Source organism: Pezoporus occidentalis, unplaced genomic scaffold (genome assembly GCF_034315485.1).
Source record: "Pezoporus occidentalis ecotype Australia unplaced genomic scaffold, CSIRO_AGI_Poc_V1 ctg1, whole genome shotgun sequence".
Lineage (NCBI taxonomy): Eukaryota > Metazoa > Chordata > Aves > Psittaciformes > Psittacidae > Pezoporus > Pezoporus occidentalis.
Window position 1 is genome coordinate 13,893,288 of NW_026912778.1, and position 12,002 is coordinate 13,905,289.

Here is a 12,002-nt window from a genome sequence, read left to right on the forward strand (position 1 = left end):
AATTTTCTCCTTAAAAAGAAACCAATGAACAAATTGCTTCAGCATACGGATTTCATGGGCTGAATATATATATATATATATGTGTATATACAGTATGTTTTATTTCATTAAAAATCTTGTCCAAAACAGATGATAGCACCACATTACGTCAGTTAATATTTTCAGGTCACCTGGGTTTATATGCAAAATGAATGACAAAGTGAAGTGGTTATTTTGCAAGTCCCTCCACCATTATGGTAACTAAATTATTCTTCTGAGCACTGATACAACAATATTACTTTAATAGGCTAATTACCTGTGAACGCAGTAGCAATTTAAAAGATCCAGAACAAAACTGGAATTAAGCTTCAGAAATTATATGCAACTCACCTATGCACTGTAACAAGGAGCTACTGTTTACAATTTACATTTGCCATTTACATTAAGTAAGACACACAACTACATTCAGTGAACAGATCATGTTCTCATGATTACTGAAGACAGACAAAAAAAATGAACTTCAAAAGTAGATAAAAATATTCAAAGACTGAAAATATACGTACCACTAAGAATTCCTTTTTGTCCACCATCTCATTGCCATCAGTATCAAACATGTTGAAAGCAATCCTAAAACCTGCATGTGGCTCTGCCAAAAAAAAATCCCCTATTACATTATTTGCTTGGAAAGAAATCAAATATCAAACTCCAAGAAATTATTTGGTGTCTGTTTATAACAGCCATATCCTCAACTAATTTGAATTAATACATTTGTGTACATAGTAAAATAATAACATCTGTAAGACAGTATTATCCATGCTATGAGAAGGCATGCTCACAAATTCCTTGATTAGGGGAAACAGACAGTACAAATAGAATATGAAATATTTAAAAAAATATCACACAGTACTGGCCAGTTGGGGAATTAAGAGCGTTAGTTCAAAACTAGAGTCCATTTTATGTTACAAAACACGTAGAACATAAATACCCTGTGAAAACACAGCATTCTAAAAGACACCTTAAAATTTTTGCAAAAAAAGGGTACAAGATGCAACTTCTGGTCAAACAAGTGATGTGTTGAAAAAGACCCAGAATTTTCTTGTCTACATGCCTAGAGTCCCTGAAATTTAAAATTAGGCTCGAATGTTGAATTATTTCTGAAATATGAGGATTTTGAAGGTTAACTGTAAGTGAAGCTTCAGGCAACATTTTGGTGATACTCAATGATTTGCAATATGGATGAATAATGCCCAGAAGTTAGTGAAGATAACAAGGAAACTATGGAAGAATATCCATCGATCCAACAGTTAGATTGTAAGGGTTCAAGATCAAGTTCCTGCTCTGATTCATAGTAAGAATCCAGATTATGTCTAGAGAGAAAAAAAACCCTATAAATTCTATAAAAGTGTTTTTAATTACATACAAACAGAAGTGAAACATTTTGCTCCTTCCAAAAAACACCTCTTTAAAAATCAAAACATAGTCTGTATCAGGCTTAGTTTACTCTAAGTTACTCTACTTTGGTTTTATGAGTGGTAGAAGAATACGTATTCAATTTCGTTAGTGTTTTCTAACATAAATAAACATTTACTTCAGTTTGGCAGATTTTGTATTTTATCATTGTCTCACTGATGTCACCCATTATGGACTAATAGGTGAAAGAACCCTGTAAAAATGTGCATCTTTCTCTTCTCCCAGTATCCTTTACGAACTTCAGCTAGAATTTCTATAGGAATTTCAAAGAAGAAAATAAATTTAAGCTCTTAACTGGACCTTGCCTGAAGTGTATGGCTCAACTTTCTCTTCAGTAAAGGCATTCACCTCAGTAAAAGGCGTTCTAGATAATAAAGCACTTAAATAAAATGGGACACAAGATTCCAGTAGGACAGGAGAGGTTCAAATAGACAGAGATGCATGACATGTGGGAGAGGGGAAAGGAAAGAGTATTATAACATGCAAGGCATGCAGAACTTGTAAATTTATATGAAAGCTTTTGGTTTTGTTTGCGGTTTTTTGTTTGGTTGTTTTTTCCACTTCCAAAAATACTTACTTGTTAAAATACATAAGAGGAATAAATATTCTGTGTAAGATATCACACCTGAAGACAAAAAAAAAAAAAAAGTTATGCCATATTAGTTTTGCCCTGTCTTCACATCCAACTTGAAAATATTAAATCTACGTATAAGAAGAACAATTTCTGTTGCATATGCATATTCATACTTCTGTACACTTGACTGTATTCAAGCTGGTCAATGAGTTATTTGTCTAAAATGTTGATCTATGGGGTGGGGGGTTTTCTTTGGGTTTGACTATTTTAGGGGAGGAATACACTGACTATAGAATCATAGAAAAGATCAGGTTGGAAAGGACCTTAAGATCATCAAGTTCCAACCCCCCCTGCCATGGGCAGGGACACCTCACACTAAACCATGTCACCCAAGGCTTCGTCCAACCTGGCCTTGAACACTGCCAGGGATGGAGCATTCACAGCTTCCTCTGCAACCCATTCCAGTGCCTCACCACCCTAACAGGAAAGAACTTCCTCCTTATACCCAATCTAAACTTTCCCTCTTTAAGTTTTAACCCATTACCCCTTGTCCTATCACTACAGTCCCTCCCCAGCATCCTTATAGGCCCCCTTCAGATACTGGAAGGCTGCTATGAGGTCTCCACACAGCCTTCTCTTCTCCAGGCTGAACAGCCCCAACTTTCTCAGCCTATCTTCGCACAGGAGGTGCTCCAGTTCCCTGATCATCCTCGTGGCCCTTCTCTGGACTTGTTCCAACAGTTCCATGTCCTTTTTATGTTGAGGACACCAGAACTGCACACAATACTCCAGGTGAGGTCTCACAAGAGCAGAGCAGAGGGGCTGGATCACCTCCTTCAACCTGCTGCTCACGCTCCTTTTGATGCAGCCCAGGATACAGTTGGCTTTCTGGGCTGCAAGTGCACACTGAAGCCAGCTCATGTTGTCTCTCATCAACCAACACCCCCAAGTCCTTCTCAGCAGGGCTGCCCTGAATCTCTTCTCTGCCCAACCTGCAGCTGAGCCTGGGATTGCTCCAACCCAGGTGTAGGACCTTGCACTTGGCATGGTTAAACTTCATGAGGTTGGCATCAGCCCACCTCACAAGCGTGTCAAGGTCCCTCTGGATGGCATTCCTTCCCTCTAGCGTATCAACCAAACCACACAGCTTGGTGTCATTGGCAAACTTGCTGAGGGCGCACTCAATCCCACTGTCCATGTCAGCGACAAAGATGTTAAAGAAGAGTGGTCCCAACACCGATCCCTGAGGGACACCACTCGTTACTGGTCTCCAGCCGGACATTGAGCCATTGACCACAACTCTTTGTGTGCAGCCATCCAGCCAGTTCTTTATCCACTGGGTGGTCCATCCATCAGATTGATGTCTCTCCCAATTTAGATACAAGGATGTCATGCAGGACAGTGTCAAATGCTTTGCCCAAGTCCAGGTAGATGACATCAACTGCTCTACTCCTGTCTATCAGTTCTGTAGCCCCATCATACAAGGCCACTAAATTGGTCAGGCAGGATTTCTCCTTAGTGAAGCCATGCTGGCTGTCACCAAGCACCTTGTTTTTCATGTGCCTTAGCATGCCTTCCAGGAGAATCTGCCCCAAGATTTTGCCAGGCACAGAGGTGAGACTGACTGGTTTGTAGTTCCCCAGGTCATCCATTTTCCCCTTCTTGAAAATGGGGGTTATATTTCCCTTTTTTCAGTCGTCTGGAACTTCACCTCACTGCCATGATTTTTCAAATATGATGGACAGTGGCTTAGCAACTTCCCTTCCCAGCTCCTTCAGGACCCACGGATGGATTTCATCAGGTCCCATGGACTTGTGCACGTTCAGGTTCTTAAGATGGTCTCGAACCAGATCCTCTCCTACACTGGGCCTAAGGTCTTCATTCTCACAGTCCCTGCATCCGCCTTCCAAGACTTGGGTGGTGTGGTCAGAGCATTTGCCAGTGAAGACCGAGGGAAAGAAGTCATTAAGAACCTCAGCCTTCTCCAAATCCAGGGTAGCCAGTTCTCCCGATAGCATCTGGAGGGAGCCCATGCTGTCCCTACTCTGTCTTTTATTTGCAACGTGCCTAAAGAATCCCTTCCTGTTATCTTTAACATCCCTAGCCAAGTTTAATTCTAACTGAGCCTTAGCTTTCCTAACCTGGTCCCTAGCTTCCCAGACAACATCCTTGTATTCTTTCCAGGCCAACTGTCCTTGCTTCCACGTTTTATAAGCCTCTTTTTTCCTTCTAACTTTCCTCAGCAGCTCCTTACCCATTCAAGGAGGTCTCCTGGCCCTCCTGCTGCACTTCCTTCTGGTTGGGATGCAACACTCCTGAGCTTGTAGTAGGTGATCCTTGAATATCAACCAACAGTCTTGGGCCCCCCTGCCCTCTCAGGCTATTTCGCATGGAACCTTAACTAAGCAGGTTCCTGAAGAGGCCAAAGTCTGCTCTCCTGAAGTCCAGGGCATTGAGCTTGCTGCACGCTCTTCTCACTGTCCTGAGCATCTCAAACTCGACCATCTCATGATCGCTACAACTAAGGCTGCACTGGAGCGTGACATTTCTAACCAGCCAAACAAGTACAGTCAGTGGAGAATGGCTTATTAAACAGAAGCTGGCTGGATACTCAGAAGTTAATATAAATTATTTATTTGATTTTCTTTCCTAAAACCCCACCAGTAATTCATGACAACACTATAACAGTATGAGAACATTAACAGTGCTCCCCCCAATACGTACTATCTGAATACAAGTCTTGACTTTAATACGTTTCCTAAGTGCATGCCCTGTATTAATTGACAACTTAGCTTCATGTTACTTATGAAAGCACAGATTTTGAGTTGTCACTCTATGAACATTTTCACAATAATTACATGTAATTTATATTAAAAACTCATACTAAATGAACGCATAAATTTTATTAAATATTTTTAAAGCCTGTCAGGGACACTTGTACTACCCCTTCTTCTATGTTCAGAAGTTTAAGGAATATAATCTAAGCTTTTACCCTTTCATGAGATGCCAAAAGGCAATCACAGTGTGGAATGGCACTTCCTTTTCTCTCCAGCAGTGATTAAGTTTAAATTAAAGATGAAATCAATATCCAAATAGCATGTCTGGTACCACAACCTGTATTTCTGCTTTTCTAGCTGTGGGGTATAGTGATAACCTTGCAGAATGCCCATAGTACCAATAAAGAGAAGCATCTTACAGTTCAGTAAGAACTGGAAACAGTGACTTGCAGCTTTCCCAAAAGCCTTTAGCTCTAATGATCTTTGAGGCTGAACTAGCAAAACTGGTTCTTGATTTCTAACCAGCTGACTTTGTCTGTCCTCCAAAACTAAAAGTGTTAAGTCAGTCCACAATAGTAGACTATTTCAAAAGAGTAAAAAAAAAAAAGTAATTAGATGCCTGAGAGTAAAGATGTCTATCAACTGGGATTTTCAAAAGTTGCTGGCTGTCTCCTTGATTTCAGTCCAAGTCAGGTGCAAACATTTTCCTAAAAACAGCCACATCTTTGGATGTTTAAATATATTTTAAAATCTGACTTAAATGAGTATGTAACAAAGCATGTAAAGTCATCTTTTTTTCACTGAAACCCCTGTACAATTAGACTCAAAACACTGTATCATTAATGTAGATTTTACATTTATTGAACACATTTAACATCAGCATTTCCAACACTGCTAAAGATACTTTGGCATCTTCAACTAATATTTACAGCACCAAAAGTTCTAAATTAAATCTGTACTGTAATAATATTCAGGAGGGACTCTCAGTCCTCTTGAATAGCTGAGATATGAAAATCTCAGCTATATTTCTCTTGGATCTGTCCAAATTTCCAAATGCCTCTCCAAACCTTCAATGATACTTCAATACTCCTCCCCAAAAGCAACTGTCCTGAAAGAGGAGGACCTTCAAGAGAATCAGGCTGCCTATCCTCAAACACAAAAGAAAAAATATCTAACCAGAGAGATCTTAAACACTCAACCTTTACTAGCTGAAACACTGCCCAGCCAACTACCACTCTATTCATAAAAAAAATAAAATTTTTCCCACATTTTGATTGAAGAGCAAATTTAAGTATTCAAAATCAAGATTGTAGTACTGTGAGTAGATCTAGTTAGGAAGGCTACTGATTATTAATACCACCTACTCTTTTCCTCAATTTACACACAGCTCCACACTGAAGGTTAGCAAAGATTAAATGCAGGCAATAAAGTAGACATGTTCTATGCTTTCTCTTTTTGATTTTATACAGCAGCTTGCAGAAATTAGTTTTCAAAGCCCTGCTTGAATCTGTTTGGACAAGCAGCTATCAAGAAATCAGATATCTCAAAGGTTCTCATCCAGTGATGTAAAGAGTTCTTTAATAGCCAGTCAACACATGTAAATATGTATTTTTGTTTGTTTGATGACACCTTCTTTGCTGTAAAACAGAGGAAGAAAGTCTGTGTGTTAAGCAGTCCTTCACAGGTACTACTGAGAAAGCAATATAAAAGGCCTTGAAAGCATTCTCTTCGTTTTTTTGTACTGGTATATTGTGGCTGCAGATAGTTCTGGTTGATTGCTGTGAATGTTAAGGGAGAAAGATTCTGAAATGACACTGAATGAAAAAAAAGCTTACACTAAAAAAGAAGAGAGGGAGGTCACTCTAGAGTAAAACATAAAAATAAAACTTAACAACAACTGCATAAATCTATGTGGTTCATCTGATTTAAATCAAACTACAGCAAAATAAATGGACATAGGCTTTTGCTACTTTCTTCATATTAAAATGTGAACATTTTAAAGAAAATTAGTAAACTAATACATAAAAACCCCTCACTAATTAAGGGCTAAGAAGACCTAAATTCTATTCCCATTCCTTTCACTAGCTTACTGAATGAACTTGTCAGTCATAAGACCCATCATCTTTTCTTCTATTAACTATACACAGTGAAAACAGAACTCACTTTTTTATAAAGGATGTTGAAAAGCTATGGAACTGCTAAAGGTTATTACTAATTTTACCAGATTACGAAGCCACTCTGATTCCACCAACTTCTGTAGAATTTCACTGGCAGAAAACTGAAGTAGATATTGTTGAATTAAGGCTGCACACTGCAGACATTTTATTACATACTTACTACGCACATACAGGGTTGTTTTCACTGATAACATATTGATGTAACAGATTCTGAAGCTGAATTTTTATGTAACGAATATTTCAGAAGTCAGCTGTTCTGACTATATAGAAAGCAGCCTAGAGCAAGGAAATAACAAGAAAATACAGTGCAATGATGTGCCAGATTCTGCATCTCTGGAGTTCTGGCTGCAGACTCAGAGGAAAAAAGCAAGCACCTCCATGCACTAGATTCAAACTTGAGATACTCCTCTGACATGCATACTTACTCCGTCAGTAAATTTGAGCTACACTTAAAATAGATCCATCAATTACACACACGAATTTGGAATTTTGTTGCTGGCATGCTTATCTTAAAACAGTCCTAAACCATCTTATTTCATAGCAATTACTTGCGGCTGCTTTCTAAAATATTTTTAAATGTTCCACCAGACCTTTGCCGTTCTGAATATAAGCAAAGGAATATGTGGATTATGTATCACAAATAGCTTTCAAATGTCTGCATGCAAGCCATCATAAAAAAAAAAAATAAAAATAGAAAAGAGACCAGAAGTGGCTCTTGGCTCTTTGTTTACCAATAATGTGAGTTTTAAAAGCTATCAAAGCCCTTATCTGCAAAATTTGAAGGGATATATAGCATTTCTGAAACTGTCTCTTTGTGAAGAAAATGCTTATTTAGTGGTATATCATTACTGTCTTTAAAAATAATCACATCACCAAGCCTATTAAAAAAAGTAAAGAGATAGTGCCTTTATTAGAATATTTTACCTACGGTCTATAGATCATTCTTTGTTACAATGAACTGAATCTGAAACATTCAACCATCAGTTTAACAAACTCTATGATACCAATTCACTTGAAGAGTCTAGCTGAAAGATGGAATGATTAAAACATTGTAGAGACTAAAGAACACTTTTCTATGTTGTAAAATGTGGAAAGCAATAAATGTTTTTTATCTTGTTGAAGATGTGACTCAGATTATAACATCACTTCAGCCACAATAAATTAATACAAGTGATAATTTGGTTCAGGAAAATGAACTACTATTCCTTACCTTTCTCATTAAGGTTACGAAAAAGTTTGGATGATCCTTTCCAAACTGGTGGTGTCTCCATGAGGATATGATTCAGCTCCTAAAATAAGATTTAAAAAAGATAAAAGTATATATTTAAATATTTGGTGAAACAGTTAACAAATTATGAGCAAATACTAGGAATCAATATAAAAGACAAGGAACTGCATGCAAATCTGCCAGTTAATTTAACTTCAGTTTACCACAATGACTCTGGAAGTATTCAAGCACATACATAAATTTTGCACACATGATTCTTACAGGAAATATTCATCCGCATGAATACTGTTTGCAGAGTTGGAGAGAGACATGTAACGGATTTGCTGCTGAAATTACTCACCACTGCTCATATTCACTGAAGCCAAGGATAAGTCCCCCTGGATTTCACTAAGGTTTTCATACAAGTTCCAAGAAACTGTTCTTTTAAAACACTCAACCTGAACTAAAGCAAACTTCATCCATGAATATGAATGTACTTTACTTAAAATACAGGGATAATGACAGTCTCTTTGCAGTTGCACAAATGTGAAAAAAAAAAAAGGAAGAGGCACTTAAACAGAAGTTTTTCATACACCTGTTACACTTGTGACACTAAAGAAACTCAAGTCAGATGTGGGCTGAGGAAGGAACTGACAGAGGCTTGAGAAAGTCAGTAAATCCACCGCAACAGGCACAGCTGTATCTGAGATTCTGCACTCAGCTGAGTCTGAAGCAACAAAAATTCAGTAATTAAAGTCTCTTTCTCTCTTAAAAAAAAAAAAAATATTAAAAGAGTCCCTTATTTCTCCTGTGACTCTAAGTTTACTGCATGAAAGTGGGTAAATGTATCGAAATCTATGGTTTTAAGACAGCACAGGAATTATTTCCCACCTGCTTTGAAAGGGATCGCCACTTTTTAGTACCTGCAACAGAAGACAAAGTTATGAATGCACAGAATTTAGTTATGCCAACGTGGTGCCATAAAAATTGGACTTTATCTATACTGTGTTTTCCAGCCAAAGAGCTATTTTCCCTACTGCATGAGAATAATACTTGACCTCATTCCAAAATATTCTCTTTTGTATTTAAGAAATAATTGATTTAATAAATACATAAACTCCTAACTTTAAAGAACCAATTCAGATGTATAGTTTTAATCCAACTCTGGCTCAGTGAGAAAAAAATACTTTCTACCTCCAAAATACACCACTAAAAGATTAAACAGGAAATACAAGGCATTCATGTTAACCAGTGTTATCAATATTATGAAATTATTTAGTAGCAGCAGTAGCAGCAATATTACACGGCAGACCATAGGGAGACCCGAATTCTGCCTTTTGCCTCAGGGATTACTCGTAACTTTTAAAGCAAATATAGAAAAAAAATCTTGGAAACTACAGCAGGTGCCAAGACTCCCTTTGGCCATTTCTAATAACTCAGATTCATGCTTCCTCTTCCAGCCTCTGTCAGGCTCAATGTTTTGTTAGGAGTCTTAACAGAGGAGCTGAAGAGGGCCCCCAGTTCAGAACTGGAACTGCTTGTTAACACTGAAAACTGATGAGTAAGACTGGGCGTATGGTTTTTTCCTAATGCCTTATATGACAGACTCCAGTAGCAAAGATACTTGCATTTGACAACAGTTGTCTACAAGTATCCAAGAGGTTCATCGTCATACTCAAGACAAATGTGCACAGGTTCAATATTAAGATAAAGCACTATGAATATCAGAATTCACAAAGGTACAAACAGTAGCATAGTGTGTGGTCAAATCCATAACTTTTTGGTCGGTAAAGGATCATTTTATAGAGCAAACCATTCTGGCATTAGAAATCCCTTCTTTACGATGAACCCCAAGAAGTTAACTACCACAATACAGAAGCTACTCCCTATAGTCTATCATTAGTTCATGGTTAGAAATTTACTGAAATTTTAGCTTTACATCTCCGTAAAGGTTAGTACCAAGACTGTTCACAAATCCTGCTCTAACTATGGTGAAATTACATCAAGCAACATCATAACACGAGCTAGCAGATTTTCATGTAGTTTTCAGTTCAATTTTTTAACATCAATTAAAGTCTTGTTTCAAAATATTAAATACTTCCCTTCACCTCCCCAACAACCTCATTTGCCGTACAAATGGATATATGTTTATGCCTACTGAAAAAAAATTTGCAGAATAAATATATCTAACTTTCGAATCAGGTAATTTCCCAGTCTCATACATGATACATAGATTTTCTTTCTGGACAAGCAAGTGAAAATTTATCTTACAGCTCAGAATTACTCTAAATTACTATAGTTAGAGCTAAAGGGAACAAAATATATTTCCTCTTCTCTTAACCGGCTTTCTAAATATGTAAACTCATATACAGATGATAAAAATGTATCAAGCATGACTGCTAAAACTACTGGATTTTCCCAAATAAAAGCCTGCACTAAAAAATCATCAGCAAGTTAATTACAGCATTTACTATATATCTCTTACACATAACCATGTGTAGTCAAAAGTTATGTTTTATGAAAGAAAATACACTCTTACAGTATTAGTGTTTAATCAAAAAAGGAAGTGAACACCCTCTTGACTTCTGTAGGGTTTACAAGATTTCCAAAGTAAATCAACCACAATAGATGCATTCACTCCATCACAAATCTCATTCAGGTCTAGTATTATTAGCTTTTCTAAAAAGCCTTAAAGAGCTACTATTATTACTCTTCAAAGGGCATTTTTGCTTTTTTGACAAAACTCAAGACCTTTCTAGTGTTCATCCACAAAAAAAAAAAAAACAGGTGAATGTTCTTTTTTTTTTTTTTTCCTGCAAAATACAGATGCTCTACTGTGTCAGCCTGAATGGACTCCATTATTTACAACTTGCAGCTTATTTACAAAATGATCAAAAAATACAAAATACGATGTTTAGAATGAATTATTTTATTCAGAAAAATACCTTCCTTAAACATACTACTTTCAACAGAGCAAGGCAGAAAATTAAGACTTGCCCGAAACAGACAAGGCAGTACTTTGGCAAAGCTGCAGAACAAAGGTTAAAATTAACATAGTTGGAGATCAAAAACTCAAACTGGTAAACTGCAGGTCATCTACTTCATCTGTTATTTCCTACTTGTCAGCCTTCTTCCAAATGTCCCACACAATATGACTTCCACTATAATGAAGTCATCCACTTCTACTTAGTTACAGTCTCTTACACTATCCCTCAAAATAACTATCTCAGTCATGTAATCTCTGATACTAGTCTATAAAACTAAAGGACATCCAGGTTAGTTTTGCTTTCAGTCTCAAAGACTAACTGTATGCACAGGAAGGATTTTGGTACATAAAAGATTTGCTACACTCAGAAGGCTGCCTAACTATTTAACTCCAGATTTCTTCACTTTTGGCATGAGGTGAACAGATTGTCCTTGTGAGCTTAACGTTTTTTGGTTTGGTTTTGTTTTTAAATCTGAATACCTGCTGTCAGAGAGCAGGAAATATACATTTCTTTAGCATGGGAAAATCTTAATAGCAAATCATACATACAGTGTGTTCAAGCCAATCAAACTGTCATGAAATTGAGTTAAACTGAAATGTTTAACTGATACCCAGTATATGTCACAAATGCTTCATGACCACATGTGGTGGAACTCAATTCCGTATTAACAAAAAAAGGAGGACTCGGACATCTGGGCAGAGGAAGTAGATGTAAAATGCTGATGTGTATTTGTATTAACTTCTGTGATAAGGAATCTGCTTCCTCTCTTTTAACTGCAGAGCTAAAAAAAGAGAATGAAGATCTGCTTCCTGGTAAAGAGTTTCAAAGTTT

General features: G+C 37.2%; 1 protein-coding gene across 4 annotated transcripts in view; it reads right to left on the reverse strand.

Moving 5' to 3' along the window:
* Window positions 1-12,002, reverse strand: part of MICU3 (mitochondrial calcium uptake family member 3) — a 53,885-nt gene that overhangs the window by 29,485 nt on the left and 12,398 nt on the right. For all 4 annotated transcript variants that reach the window (XR_009968710.1, XM_062639790.1, XM_062639593.1 and 1 more), the window contains exons 3-6: window positions 9,076-9,107; window positions 8,188-8,266; window positions 2,027-2,074; window positions 543-625 (exon numbers count right to left, since the gene is read on the reverse strand). Coding sequence is in view for 3 of the 4 variants with exons in the window: in XM_062639790.1 (XP_062495774.1) it covers window positions 543-625; window positions 2,027-2,074; window positions 8,188-8,266; window positions 9,076-9,107 (242 nt within the window). In the remaining variant the exon portion in view is untranslated. The remainder of the gene's footprint in view (window positions 1-542; window positions 626-2,026; window positions 2,075-8,187; window positions 8,267-9,075; window positions 9,108-12,002) is intronic.